The sequence below is a fragment of the Cryptotermes secundus genome, unplaced genomic scaffold, assembly GCF_002891405.2.
Source record: "Cryptotermes secundus unplaced genomic scaffold, Csec_1.0 scaffold46, whole genome shotgun sequence".
Lineage (NCBI taxonomy): Eukaryota > Metazoa > Arthropoda > Insecta > Blattodea > Kalotermitidae > Cryptotermes > Cryptotermes secundus.
The window spans coordinates 1,533,196-1,549,398 of NW_019726221.1; the positions used below are offsets into that span (position 1 = coordinate 1,533,196).

General features: G+C 38.7%; 1 protein-coding gene across 1 annotated transcript in view; it reads right to left on the reverse strand.

The window, feature by feature from the left end:
• Window positions 1–1,269: 1,269 nt before the first annotated feature.
• The window catches only part of LOC111863838 (C-1-tetrahydrofolate synthase, cytoplasmic), a 30,372-nt gene continuing 15,438 nt past the window's right edge, over window positions 1,270–16,203 (reverse strand). Inside the window, exons 8-14 of the mRNA XM_023850570.2 lie at window positions 15,115–15,325; window positions 11,839–11,987; window positions 8,461–8,564; window positions 8,029–8,187; window positions 5,717–5,843; window positions 4,120–4,272; window positions 1,270–2,523 (exon numbers count right to left, since the gene is read on the reverse strand). Coding sequence (XP_023706338.1) covers window positions 2,434–2,523; window positions 4,120–4,272; window positions 5,717–5,843; window positions 8,029–8,187; window positions 8,461–8,564; window positions 11,839–11,987; window positions 15,115–15,325 — 993 coding nt within the window. The 3' untranslated portion in view covers window positions 1,270–2,433. The remainder of the gene's footprint in view (window positions 2,524–4,119; window positions 4,273–5,716; window positions 5,844–8,028; window positions 8,188–8,460; window positions 8,565–11,838; window positions 11,988–15,114; window positions 15,326–16,203) is intronic.

Genomic DNA, 16,203 nt, shown 5'->3' on the forward strand with positions numbered 1-16,203 from the left:
AAATGGGGACCAGAACTGGTCTGTATGCAGTTGCAAAGAGAAGAATTTATGCCCCTGCAGGTAAACAAATTCCATTTGTCCAGAACTTTAATCAAGGCATTCTGGTGAGTGTCAACACAACTAATTAACAGTATAATAAAGCTAAATAATATTTTAGTAACACAGTTTCAGCCCACTTTCCCTGTTTTGTAAAAATACAAGATGTTCTGGGAAGAACTAACCATTTACTTTCCTTTTGTATAATACAGACCACAAAGAAAACATGTCCAACTGATGGACATGTTTTCTCTGCAGTTCACCCCAAATGTACCTGAGGACGAGCACCAATTTACCACACCTGACCCTTTCAGGAATTAGGGGCAATACACAGACATGATCACATTACTGTCTGTGTATCCCAGCTATTGCTGCTAGACAACTGCTTGGTAAACATGTTCCCACAGGAACAAATACACATAACAATAGAAGAATTGTTGGATACATTATTGTCTGTGGGGTCTCTGTTGTATCAAAGGAAAGTAGAAGAATAGTTCTTCCCAGAACTTCTTGTATGAGGTGGTATCAAAAGTTACCACACTGTTATTGTTGTAACTGCCTTTGTGAAAGAAGATGAGGGGGGGAGGCCAAGGTCACACTTCCAAAAGCTTATTGCATCAGTCTGCCACGTGACATCGCGCTGTGAACACGCATTATTTTTATATGAGTCCTTTTCGACTTTGTCTTTCATTTTGTCTGTTATGGATGGCAAAACTGAGAAACATGTCTGCATCAAGTTTTTCATAATTCTCAGTAAATCCACTACTGAAACCCTTGGAATGCTTCATGTGGATTTTGGAGAACATGCTTTAAGCCAGATGGTAGTTTCTGAATGGCACTTATGTTTCAAGGTCGGTTAAGCGTCAGGTGAAGTTGATGAATGTCCAGGGCGACCAAGTACCAGCAAAACATAGAAAATGTTGAAGAAATTCAAGAATTCATCCATGCAGACTGTCGCCGTTATGGAGTTTGCCAGGAGATCTCAACAGAAAATTTGAACACGCGCCGCACTGCTCCTTCATCATGACAACACACCCACCCACAAACATGTCCCTTAAAACCACACAGTTTGTGACTAACAACAACATGGTTATCGTTTCCATCCTCCCTACTAGGTGGACTTAGCCCCTGTGATTTCACTTTGTTTCCCAAATTGAAAATGAAACAGAAGGGACAATGCTTTGAAACAGTGTCTGACATCCAAAGGGAATCGTAAGTGGTACTCGNGGTTTCTGAATGGCACTTATGTTTCAAGGTCGGTTAAGTGTCAGTTGAAGTTGATGAATGTCCAGGGCGACCAAGTACCAGCAAAACACAGAAAATGTTGAAGAAATTCAAGAATTCATCCATGCAGATTGTCGCCGTTATGGAGTTTGCCAGGAGATCTCAACAGAAAATTTGAACACGCGCTGCACTGCTCCTTCATCATGACAACACACCCACCCACACACATGTCCCTTAAAACCACACAGTTTGTGACTAACAACAACATGGTTATCGTTTTCATCCTCCCTACTAGGTGGACTTAGCCCCCTGTGATTTCACTTTGTTTCCCAAATTGAAAATGAAACAGAAGGGACAATGCTTTGAAACAGTGTCTGACATCCAAAGGGAATCGTAAGTGGTACTCGACAGCATTGAGGAAAATGACTTCCATGGTGCTTCTGAAGCATAGAAAAACCGATGGGATGCCGTACATATTCCCAAGGATGCTTTTTTGAAGATGTGCAGCCAAAACTGAGTTAAGTTAAGCCAGCATTTCTTTTTTGATCCAGTCCGGGAACTTTCTGATACACCTCGTATTAATTAGTTCTTGTGTCGACAGTCACCATAATACCTCAATTGCATTACACAACAGGACACACAAAATATAATCCAGACTGTAGCCTATTCAGTACAATGACTGAGCTATTCTGGCATCCCAAAATAATCTCAGAGTATACTGCATGTTTTGAAAATGAAAATCATTTTGGTTAAGTTCTCAAACACACAAAAGCCTGGAGTGAAACATGTTAAATTAATGCTACTGTAGAATTAACACCTCTTCTGCTCATGCAATTACACCACTATAATCAACATTTCTATCATATCCTCCTTTATGTTATACAGAGATGTCACTGCTAGTAATAACTTCCTGTACACATGAGGATCCAGACTCCTAGCATGGACCTAATTTCTTGTTTAATCTATTCTTATCCTAACATGGACAATAAAACATACAAATGGCATCAGATTTCAGGTGAGCAATATCAGAACAGAATCTATAGCAAGGAACTTTCTTTACTTATGATTACTGATGCTGCACTTAATTATACTTCAGTAAAAGTGCATGTGATTATTTCAAATATACTGAGAGATTCTCTCCACAGAGATTCATAAAAGTCTAGCAGTATATCATTAGAAAAGGCCATCAATTTCACCAGTATCTGCATCAATATCCATGTCATACATATTTGGTCTTGTCCCAAGGCCAGGCATCATGGAAATCTATAAAAAGAAAGATAAAATACATACTTTATGTATAAAAATTACAAGCATCAGCCACATGAAGAAGGGTGAAGTCATACAAAAGTGGCACATATTGTGATCTGATGACTGAAGGCCAGAGAGTGGAGCCAGGGGAGACGTCCTTTGCTAGGTAACGGCTTGGTAAACATGTTTCTGCAGCAATGGATATGCAAGTAACAGTACAGGTATTCTTAGAAAAGATGTTTACTGCTTGGTCCGTGCAAAGTGGTAATAAAAGAAGGGAGCTAGTATTGCAACAAGCAGAAGTCATACAAAATCATGATAACGAAAATGTTCACAATATTGGACAAGGCAAAGCCCAACATAGAAAGCATAAGAGGCTTAAACTTTGCGGCAGTCAAGCATACGACCGTTCAAATGACTAGACTGTCATTGTAGCAGAAGTTACTAGAAATAGGGCATAATCTGCTGTACTGAGCCTGGACTGACAGAGGGCCTGTATATATTTTATACATTTATTATCATGTTTAACATGTAAAATGTAAATATCCTTTACATTATAACAAAATACTTACCACTGCAGACAATGACTCTGACAAAAGACAGACCTGTCTTCTCATCAGAGGACTAAACAAGACTAAAACTGTCAAACAGCAATAAATATCTGGTCATACGCCCCAGATTGGGCTCGACACAAAGACTGATTGATTGACTGACTGTCAATCGCAATGTGACTTTGACTTTGAATTGGGGTTCAGCTGGCAGTTGGGCTGTGAAGGCAGGACTTTGCATATGCTGTAGTACAGTGATATTTGGAATGTGTAATTCAGTGAAACTGTTATAGTTCCTGTGTTAAAATCTGTTGCAAGGAAACGAATAGTTTATACTGTACCAGACTGACGACACTAGTCTGTGTGTGTCAGTGATCTGCAAAGTGTAGTTTCGAGTGGTGTGTACAAGTGGTCAATAAATCCAGTTCACCAATTCAAACCCTGTCTACAGTAACATTCTAAATATATGACAATATTTACACAAACTTCCCAAAGTTATTAAAATATTCATCCAGTTGTTAACATCTTAGGATGCTCTGCTCAGAATTTTCCTCCATTATATCACTACCAGTGCATGACCCATTAAAGAGAGCAAACAAAATAATTTTTTTCTTCTTCCTTTCCTTTATTCCTTATGTATCTTTATCTACTTCTCTCCTTTTTCCCTTACTGTTTTCTTGTTCTTTTTATTTGTTTATCCTGTCATCATTCCTCTCATCCCTTTTACCCCTTTCCCTCACCTCAGGTCTTCACATTCTCTCTTTATCTTCTTCCTATCACATTCCTTTCTCATCCATATTATTGTTCTCCCTGTATCCTAGCAACAGCAGAAGACAATGTGAACTTTCACCACTCTCCTAGCAATGGCACTCTATGTTTTTCTTGTGTGTTAAAGGAACCACGTATCACTTACGTAAGAGCAAATAAAGCCTCCACCTTCAGAAATTAGTGGTATGTTCCCCTGTAAGGTTAGTGGCCTTTCACCAGACTACACTGGCATTATATCCTATAACGTAGAAATCTTTAACTGTGAGAATCTCAAATCCAGCAACTTAAAGCTTACCTCTCCTACAATTGGAACCACAAAACCAGCTCCAGCTGAAACAATTACATCCTTAACTGGCAGCATGTAACCTGTGGGTGCTCCTTTCACTGCAGGATCTCCAGTGAGAGACAGAGGTGTTTTTGCCATACAAACTGGTAACCTGTTATAGCCCTGAAAATTCAAGCGAGAAAGCTATATGGCTTGCAATATACTGCCACAAACTAAATAAACAATTCTGGTGTGATATATAGTTGAAGTAAAGCTTCTGCATATGTTTGACATTACTATAATTTCATGCAGAGTGACGAGTAAACTTAAAAGAAACCTAGTTGGTTGATGGAGAGACAAAATTCTCTTTAATAACAATGTAAAACTTCCACATTCCTGCAGGCTCTCCTGGGATTAACATTATGGTCATGAACCAGACATAGGAGATGCCCACTACCAGTATTATGCGAAATTTGCAACATGATTGTTTTGTGAAATGGGCCAGGCTGGGGAGGTCATGAAGCCATAATTTCACCCATGTACCTGACTATGGCAATATAAATACAGCACGAGTAAATGCAATACATTTGTGTAATAAAAATGGCAAGCTTCTGTATGATAATGAAGTGCAACTAATAGTTGTTAATTTTATTCTGTTGTATTTGGAACAGGCAAAATCAACTGAATTGGTATCACAAGTATCTCAGCATTTAGTTTGCTTGGATTTAGTGTAAACCGTATTTTCTCTTCTTCAATATCATAAACAATATCACAGAGGTTCATCAATGCCACCTACCTGTTTTATTTTTGACATACTTTCAATTTCACAAACAAGTATTATTTCAAGTTCCACATTCAACTTGAAAGCCATCCCTTTCATTGCCATAATTGTAATTTTCCAAGATTCTGCAGTTAGTTAAAGCCAAAATACATTAGACTGATGGGGACATAACCTTAAACATGTGCATGCTCAGCTGTGTTTTTGATTTCATCATCCAACCTAGGCCACTGGAAGCTCAGGTGAAGGGAAAACCTGTCTGACTAGAGGCAAAGATTCTTCATGATGCCTGTGTTTATACTAAAATTTGACTAGCAAAGTGGCAGCCCACAATGAAATAAGTTACTGGACTGCGGAGAAAATTTGAACAATATCATGTGACGTACATTTGGAGGGGTACATTGCTCAGTTAGGTTTTGGAAAGCAATCCTTCTCCTAAGGAAGGGTATCATAGGGTGGGGTGGTTAGCAGACCTTCACGGATTGCCTGCTGTGATGAAATAGCCTTTACATGTAATAAATCCAGCACTCTTAACAAAAAAACTACAATCCCATGGCATCATCCGCACTGCAACTGCTGTTAGAACATCAAAATAACAGTGTCTTTTGTGAGGAAATAAACAATAAAAGTGAAGTGCCAGATTCTTTTTCGAATCGTGCCATTTGCCTGCAGAAACTACATAAAAAATACAAGAACCCCTGAGGATAAATAAGAGCCAAGGTCTGAACCAAGTCCTTCCAAAAGACCTGCCAATCACTACCACTGCATTAAACTCCCTTACAATCAATTCATTCAAAATGATTAAAATTCTCTGCTAAATTAATACATTAAAACCGTTAATTCTCTCACCTGTTTATTGTAGTTTTCAAGCAGTTTCCGTACATCAGGCGAAAGCTCAATGTCACCAGCACCATACATTTCTTGTGCTATCTTCCTTATCTTGTCCTCCAAAGGAAGATCGAGATCATACAAAAATCTGAATGACAAAATGCAAACATTTAGTTCTCAAAGATACGCTGGCCCATTAAAACTAGTAAGTTTTCTTCCACAAAAAACCATGCCAAGTTACCAATCAAAACTATGAACAGATACTTTCAAATACTCAGAATAAATATAAATAACTAAGCATATTAAGTACCTGGTGCTTTGGAATTAAACTTTTGAATCTTGTATTTGCTGAATATTCAATTTGTTAGACAAAGTCTTGTATTTCAGTTTCATGTAATCATGCGTTTATCCTGTGTGAACTTCCCAGAGTGTGCTACCAGGCCCCCAAAGATAGTGTTGTTATCTCAGAGGTTTGAGAAATTTTTATACTTATAAATCCCATAATCTTGTCTTTCTGCTGCTGCTCCATTATTTTATTCACCAGAATGAGGGCATTTCTCCCCAGTACTCAAAAGAGTTCTTTACTGACATAAATGTAATGGTGTAACTATCTTCATTCAGAAGTCCACCACTACCATATTAACACAAATGCATGCAGTCACAAGTACAGTTATGACTTAAAAGAGTTAAACTGGTGAGGTTGTGAAAACTTTTCTGAAATTCATCCTTGATGCATGGACAGATGCATATGCAATCAATATGGTATTAAATTCTTAGTAATAAAAATGTAAAAATGATTGCATAATTGATATTATTTCATATTTCTTACTGGTGTAGCATACTATCATGAATCAGATCACAAACCTTTTTGAATAATTCTTCTTATGGGTCATACATTAAAAAGTGTGCCTATGTCTGGAATAATGTTACTATTACAATAATAAGGTCAAATGTTCCATTCCTTGAGCTTATTATTCTAATATGAATTATCTACCTTAACATCTTTTCCTCTTGCTCTTCAACAGTACTTCATGACATGCAGTAAATCTTTCTACCATGAATAGGCTTTGCATAACAACAGAACACAATTATTAGAAGTTCCATATATATAGTGTGACGTGTTGCGCTATGCAGGACACCCCTCCCCCCCTCCAGCAGTGACGTAACACCATTGGATCTCTGTTATTACTCAGGTAACAGGCAAGTCAACACTCCTTCGCCCACCCCACAGGCGGTGATGTAACACGGGATGCCGCCGTTGCTACTCAGCACTAAACAACTCCTGACAGCGTTGCTAGGCTATCGGCAAACACGGCGCCAGACAACAGGGGTGCCTATTACGTAACTGTTTTCTGTGTTGTCCATAACGGGGCTAAATAAGGAGCAGTGAAGACTATTCAAGTTAGTTACGCGTTACGAGTTGGCCAGGGAAGAGTATGCAGTCTAGTATTTGTAATACTGCAGATGGCAGTACTTGTGAGATTGTAAACTTTGTGATTGTATGAGTGAGTGTGGAATAACATTCGCTATATCCAATAAGGTGTGAAGTTATTTGTCGCGTTATACACCCAGCATGTGACATTATATATATATATAGTGTGACATGTTGTGCAACGGAGAACCCCTTCCCCCCAGCAGTGACGTGGCGGGTGAGTCAGCGCTCCATCACTGCCATCTGCACGGTGACGTAACACGCAACGCAGCTGTGACACGGGTAACAGCCAACAGCGGTACCGATTGCATAACAGGCAAGCGCTGCGACTATATAAGTGAACCACACTGCCTACAGAGGTGAGTTGAAATGTGGCCGTCGGCGAATTCAGTTGTTGCAGTCAGTTAAAGCGTATCAGCCACCGAAGTTAGTTCTCAAGCCAGCAGCCTACGAGTTGAGTTGAAATATAGCAGCAGTCGCGGTAAGCAGACCCGAACGCGTGGTTACAAGATTACAAGGTTACTAAGAAGTCAGTGAGTGGAAGACTTATTGTGTGCTTTCAAGACTTTGTGTGTGCTATAGTAGAGTTATATTTGGAGTGCGTAATTCAGAGAGACTTGTATAGCTCCCGTACTGCGAAAACGTGAAGACTCTTGAAGATGGAGTGATTTGATTTGTGAATAGGGTTAGAAAGTGTGAAACCCCGCAACTGTGTTATAATTAATTGTAGCCGAGATTTGTAGGTTCTTAAATAAACCAATTAACAATCTCTACAGAGTCTTCAGTAATGATACACGTTACAATATATATATATATGTTTAACTGTCTCCAGAATTCATTCTGTGGAGGTTTCACTTACACCTGCCTGTTTTAGATATTAAGAACTACCAGTATACTGCACCTGAATTCTGTAGGTTTGTTGCATGCTTCAATAACAGCGTCAGCTAATTCTAAGGCGCCAGCTCCACCTTCAGCCCAGTGCTTGCAGATAACAGCACAGAAAGCTCCATTTTCCAAGCTTGTCTTCTCCAACAACTTCCACTCAGCCTGTGAGTCAGTCCTTAAAAAAATAATAATTTCTGAATGAAATTTATCAAAACCAAAGACAATACAGTGAAACCTCCTGGAAGGTTCCCTGATTTAAAATTTTCCCTCCTTTAATGTTCAGTTTCAACGATCATAGTGTTAAATTATTTCCAGTTAGGTTTCTCCCCTTTCAGTGTTAAAATCCAGTGTTCCAATATAAAATATTAAATGGGCTTTTCTCTGTGAACAGTAAAATGTTAACAGTCCCACTTTGAAAACTGAGGATGAAACAAATGGGTCTACTTACTGGAATGCATTGATGGCGACAACAACTGGGATTCCAAACTTTGCGCCATTGCTGATGTGTTTCTGGAGGTTTGGTAATCCTTTTTCAAGTAATTCAAGGTTTTCCTAATATGAACATACATGCTTATTACTTATAGTTACTACAAAGGTTGGAAAATTTTCTAAATGCATTGTCTGTTAGGTACTCATTAATAGCACACAGAATATGTAGTAATGGACACAGACAATCTGTTAGAATATAAAAATGTTATAAGAAATCCAAAAATTGCAGTCAATTATATTGGGATGTAAGAGGAGTCTAAGTTTATCCTGAAAACCTTGCCATTGAAAAACATTAATATAATATTTAGAATGAAAATATCTGTTTTGGATAACAATTTGAAAGTGCATATGCCCTCTTATTTTTCATTTACTGCTTTTGACCCTAAAGCAAAAGTGCTACCAATACTAAGAGAAACAGACAAAGAGAATAATAAATAAAAGAACATATACTATACTAAGGTCTCTACAGTTACAGATTTTATTCATTATCACATATATGAATCTCCCTTATGTCAATGTTACAAGGGTTAAAAATGTATTTTGTAATTATCATTAAACCAGTCATGGTAGTCAAGTGGTCTAAGGCATGTACTGTCTTCGCTTGCTTGGAAACCGGGATCGTGGGTTTGAATCCCACTCAGGGCATGGATGTTTAGTTTGTGTGTGTGCGTTTTTCTGTGTTTGTGTACAGGTAGAGGCCTTGCGACGAGCTGATAACCCGCCCAAGGAGTCCTACCGAATGCGTAAGATCTAGAAAAACCGAAGTGAATGGAGAAGTTCATGGAGGTAGGCCTAGGCCTACTGGGGCTGTAGTGCCAAGGGGGGGGGGAAAATATCATTAAAATGTTACAAAACTCTGAAAGAAACTTAGGAGAATCAATATACACTACACATTTCTGCTACTTATTTCCTTTCTACCATTTAAAAGCATATGCATGAAACCTCCATAGTAATGAATTTCTCAGTTAAACACAACAAGCCCTTCACAAAGACATCCTGAACAAAAATGCAACAAATGTGGATCCGCAGAATTTTGTTATATGTAACACTTTTCAAGTGGTAAGCAAATATAATTATGGATGGAGCAAAAGAACAACACATTGGTCTTTCACAGAAGAAATATTTAAAGGAAAATCAAGCAGGATTAAATACATGGTGATATTTTAAGCAAATAATAAGTACAATTGCATTAATATTAAAAAATGTTTCCCTTGTGTATTGTGTCACATGGCTAGTTAAATTCCAGTTTATGGAGGCACTATGCAGTATCTTCCCCTCCTTGTCACATAGGTTTCCTCTTCCCTTGGGCTTCCAGAGATCTAGGCTGAACAGTGTCGTTGAATAAAACTACAAAGTTGTATGTTCATGGTTTCATTCCAACTAAACATCGACTACATTTTGGTTAATGCTGATAGCGATTGTGGGGGGGGGGACAATTATGTTAGTGAAAGGGAAAATTGACTTGAATATGTTTGAAATAATACTAGTAAACATGTGTTAAGTTGGCAGAGAGAATATATAGCATATATTAAACCCATGCAAACTAACACAGTTTCTTTTTTCATGCATAAATATTGGTGATATTTGTTTTGTAATCTTGTTATCTGTGCTGCAAGTGTAACATCATTTGTGTGGGAGCTAAAGACAGTTCAAATCCTAACTACATGTTATAAGGAGGGTCATTTTCACTTCACATGTGGTAAATGTGTTCATCTGATTAAGCTAGAAAATTAAATGGCTATGAGTTCATACACAGTTTCTGTGCTACTATCATAACATCTGCTTTACTCATACATACAAGTTCAATGAAGGCTTCATTGTCATTTCTTAAGGTAAAGATAAAGTTATCCCTGTTAACAGGCAGTGGAGACCCATATGGTTGAGATGTCAAGGCTTCCACATTTTCTAAACAATTGGCTCACAGATGGCAGTTATGCTGTCAGCCTGATGCGCTGGCCACCCTTTAACCCCAAGAAGATTCCTGGTACTCATTTCTGTTAAAGAGTCTGAGTTTACCCTAGGGCCATAGTGTGACTGGACAGATTTTATATGTTTAATGTCAGAAAGTTGTGTATTCCAATTGTGACACTTAGAACAAATCCATAACACACTGTAAAGTATTAGTGGGATTTCAACTGCTTCATGTGTTATGTCTGTTACTCCAGTTCAGTACAAACATGCATCCATATGCAGCAAACTCTGGGTGGAATGGAGGTGGGATTTGTGAGTGTGTAGCAAATAGTATGAGGGACTTTTGCCCATAAAGGAAAGTTCCTAATTAGCAGCCGGTTGCAGGTAGCAGACGTTAAGTAAGTTTAAAAAAAATCTTCAACTCTTCAGTTCAGATAATGCTAATGGTGATGAGAACGTTCAATTATTCTTCATTATTTTCATGTCCCCATGATAACTACACAAAAGTAGGAATATTGTCATACATGCATTATTATACAAATCTTTGTGCTGCACTGTTATTATATATAACTGAACAATTTTCAACCATTTTCAAACATTGTAACCATCCATTAGAAAAGCATTTTTATGAATTTTATAAATTCTTGTAATATCTATGTTGTACTGTAGTTAATTCTAACATTTTCAACTTCTTTCCCATTCCTCTTCATTAACTTGCTTATTTTTTAATAGTCACTGCAACTTTTATTCATAAACAAACCATACTGACACAGGTAAGTGAGATGGTAATCAGTAGTCTGTGAATCTGTATTAAGATGCCTTTAGTGAACCAAACTTGGAATTCAAAATTACGGTTACTAAATGATGTATCACCATACTAATAAATCCTGCAAATTTCTACTCACTCACTTCCTCTTTTCTTCATATCTCAGGAAAATGAAATAAAACACTGAATTTGTTAAATAATGCAAGCAAGACCGTTTTTATGCTAAAGGTAAATTTGGCCCTGTGCTTAATTAAGCATTACATTAAGGTGTATGGGGGATTAGTGGTACAGCTGTATACATTTTGAACCTCAGTACTTGATAGGGGCAACTGGCCTCTTACAAGAGAAGAGCTTCCATTACTCATTCAATGTGAGGCTAGGATGGTTCCAGAGCCAGTCTGGACAAGATGGTGAAAAGAAACATCTCTACCTCAGCCAGCAATCAAAGCCCATGCATCTAGCTCATAACCTAGTCATTATACTGTCATATCCTGGCTCCAAGAATGCAAAAAACAGTTTCTTTCCTTTTAATATTCTATTTGCCTTCAAAGCCTTATAGATGTCAATGTATATCATAACAGAAAAGCTGATACATAGGAATAAAGCGATACTCATGCCACTAAACAAGCCCATTTTATCAGACAGTTGAAAAGCAGTTACCTCCAAATACTCCTTCTTTAGTGGAATGCCTGGAGTTACAGTGGGTCCTCCACCATGCATCTTCAGAGCTCTTACTGAAGTTACTAATACTACAGCATTAGGTATTGCTCCTGAATATCGACACTTTATGTTGAAGAACTTCTCCATTCCTGGTTAAAATAAATCAAGACAGTAATGAACAAAACAGCACAAAACACAAGACTGTGTATACAATATTTTTACTTTCCTTGTACATGTTAACATCGTGTCACCAGCACACAGCACAAAAACACAATATAAAAATTGACAATAAATTCTTAAAAATTGTCAGAAGAGCAATAAAAAATCAAAACTGAATTCACACAGAAATTAAGACAAGACTGAATGTAGGAAATGCTTCCTACCATTTTGTTCGAAATATATTTTTACCTGTTCCCTGCCTAAAAACAGAAACATAGACAGACACACAACTCAATGGTATTTCATTTTTATATGGCTGTGAAATCTGGTTTCTCACATTTAGGGAAGGTGAGTTGAGCAGAGAGTACTTGAGAATTGGATGCTGAGGAGAGTACAGACTTAAAGTATAAGAAGTGACAGGATGGTGGAGAAAACTGCATAATGAGGTACTTTATACTGTCATGTGTCTGGGGTTCCATGACAAATAATTGTGGATTCCAGATTAGACGAAGATGTTTATTGGATAAGTCATTATAATCACAATTACAATCACTCTGAAATAGCATCCTCCAGATGATGTGACCTGACTAGTCCATCATCCCTCACATTTTGTCTTCTAGTTCTTGGCTGAGCTAGTTTCTACTGCTCTGGTCTCCGCTGATCTGACCGGTTCTCAATTCTCCTCTGGTCTGGTCTGGTCTGGTCTCTTATCCTTTACAGTCGAATGGACTCAAAGGGTTGAAGGGTTTCATTTCCCATGTTAACTAGTGTAACAGTAGTGGATCTATTCATTGCCATGGGAATGCGTTTTCATTTTTAGGTAACGTGTTGATTTTATCTCTAGCTATTGGTTGTTGCAAGGACAACACTTATTGAGCCGTTGACAGGCAATGGACGTCTCTGTATCACTGTCTTGGAAACGTGCTTTAACAAGCTGTTGTCTATCAATGGACGCCCACTCAGATATTCTGGCTTTTAGGCGGCATCTCACATTGCTCCCTCCTTAAGGCTGTCTGTCCTGAACAGTCTTGATTGTTATTCGTCTGTCACATTGCTGTTGCGGCCCTTGTTTCCTCCTGAGTACCCATCCTTTCGAGGTTCCTAGTACCATGTTGTCCCTGGTCCACTTTCTCCCAATGAAGTTTTCCTTGTGCTGTACCACTTTCGCACGGTAGGTTGTCCCTCTATGGGCAACAACCAATCTCTTCTGGGATCCACACTTTTCCCGAGTCATCTCTTTCAGTTTCTGGAGGTGTCCCGTTCTTACTGTTATGAACATCAGGATGGGAACATGCAAAGAGTGTAAAGTGGTCAGCAATGCAAAATCTGGGATCATAAAATCGAAGTTTCACAGAATTTGCAACTGCAGATATTGAAACTACTGTAAATGAAGTACAATTCAATTCTGTGATCATCTACACCAGCCTACCATATCAATGGATGAGGTAAATTACTTTCCGCTGCTGGAACATAACTTAAAAATATACTTATAAATGGAACATTAGTTAGTTAGTTAGTTAGTTAGTTACTGGAGAGGGTGGGTTTTCCCATGCACTTACACCAGTATTGGTCCATTGTGCTTCCCTCTGCGATATTCTACCACCCTCTATATCCTACCGATATTGGTGCATACCATCAGTCCCGACCGAGCCAGCAAGTTCAGCCTCCACTAGCTTGGCGGTATCTATAATGCTTCCCCCATCTATCACAGGTGTTAGATACTACTTGTTGGGCAGGAAACGTCCTTGAATTTGGCTCAGTGACCTCCTTTGTAGATATGAGGTTCTTTTACATGCTGTAAAGCTACAACATGGGACACACGGTTTGAAGTCCCTCCTGAAGGACTCGTTCCCTGAATTTTTCCGCCCTTAAAAATTCGTTGACCTCCGCCGGGTTTGAACCCGCATACCACGAGTCATGAGGTGGGAACGTTACCTCTAGACTACGGAGGCCGCTAATGGAACATTAACAAGACAAAATTTGTCACAATGGAAATCAGTGGAATAGTAAATTGGGCTTTATGCATTTTTTCCAGAAGGCCTTATTAACTAAACTTACTCCACGGAGCTGAGCCCTTCTTGGGAAGCAGCCAGTTGTGAAGTTACTCAAGAAAGAACCAAAAAGGTTTGTTACTGTGTTCACAAAAGCCCTCCACTGGTCTCTATCTTGAGCCAGATCAATCCAGTCCATACCATCCCATCCTATAACTCTAAGACTCATTTTAGTATTATCCACCCACCTACGTCATGGTGCTCCTAGTGGCCTCTTTCCTTCTGGCTTACCACCAAAATCCTCTATACATTCTTCTTCGCCCCCACTTGTGCTACATGCCCTGCCCATCTCACCTTCCTTGACTTGATCATTCTAATTATACTTGGTGAAGAGTATAATTTATGAAGCTCACCTCCTGTCACTTCATCTCTGTTTGGTCCAAATATTCTCCTCAGCACCTTATTCACAAACACCCTCAGTCTATGTTCTGCCCTTAATATCAGAGACCAAGTTTCACACCCATACAAAACCACAGTCAAAATTATAGTTTTGTATATTCTAATTTTTACATTATTAGACAGCAAATGCGAAGACAAAAGGTTCTGGACTGAATGGTACCAAGCAATGCTCAAATTCACTCTTAATTTCCTCCTGAATCAAATTTTGACTTGTTACTGTTGTTCTAAATATTTGAACTATGCCACATTTTCGAAGGATATGTTAGCAATCTTTATGTCATAATTTTGCCCTGCATTTTGGTGATAAGACAGCAACACACACTCAGTTTTCTCTGCATTTACTTCTAGACCAAACTCCTTACTAGTGTCGAAGTTCCACAAGGCTTTATTATGAACTTATACTGTAGTATACGAACACAGATCTAAGACAATATCACAAAATAATGAAATACATAATATGTATTATATCAAAGGACAACAGTAGCTATATGGTTTTATGAACATTTTATTAATAGTGATACAGCTGTAAGAACAATTCACACACACACACACACACACAAATATATATAAAACGATGATGTGTTCATGCCCAGATGTACTGCTGCTTTTACGTCACTTAATTGCATATGTTGCTTACATCACAAATCAGAGGCTTACTATATCTTACCTATGTCAGAGCCAAACCCAGCCTCAGTCACAACATAGCCACCTGGTCCAACAAGTTTGAGTGCAACATCATCTGCTATAACAGAAGAACAGCCATGTGCAATATTAGCAAATGGGCCAGCATGGACCAAGACAGGAGTTCCTTCCAGGCTCTGCATGAGTGTTGGTTGGATGGCATCCTTAAGCAGGATTGACATAGCACCTGTTGCACCCTGAAAGTACAAATTACTTTTTTATTTTTCTGATATAAGCCATAGGCAAACAGCATATACAATTTGTTCAATGATGGAGGAAACCTGGCAGCAGTGCAGAGTGGACACAACATTTCTCACATTGTTTATGAAGTACCTGATGATGGTCTAAATGGCCAAAACATGTAGTGTACTAACATTTCAATAAACATCATTTATTGAAAATGAAAAGTTGTGATTGACAGACATACCACATACTTGTGATACAACAGGATGTCCAACACAGAATGAAAATAACTCCATGGAGCTGAGCCCTTCTTGAGGATCCTCCAGTCATTCAGCTACTCAAGAATTTCCCAACATTTTATGGAACCTGAAGATTCATTACCACGTTCACATGAGCCCTCCAATAGTTCCTGTCCCCAGCCAGACGTCCACACCATCCGTATGTATAACTCTAAGATTCATTTTAGTATTATCGACCCACCTATGTCTAGGTCTTCCTAGTGGTCTCTTTCCTTCTGGCTTCCCCACCTAAACCCAACATGTATTCATCTTCACCTCCATGCACGCTACATATCCTGCACATCTCATCATCCTTGAATTCCTCATTGTAATTATACCTGGTGAAGAGTAGAAGTTATAAGGCCTCTCGTCCATTGGAAGCAGAAAGCTGTGGAAAGTTGCGATGAGGAGTTCATCCGAACACGCACAGAAACGGCTGAACGATCCTAACAGCTTGCATCAGGTTAGACTGCGTCCATTAGAAGCAGCACTGTTCGTCAGTGAACGCGCGTATACTTGCGAACTGCGAAATATGCAGATTGGTTTGGATTTTTCGGACGAAGAGCTGCGTTCACCACATACGAACTGATACTGTTCAACCGAGAAATCTGTCG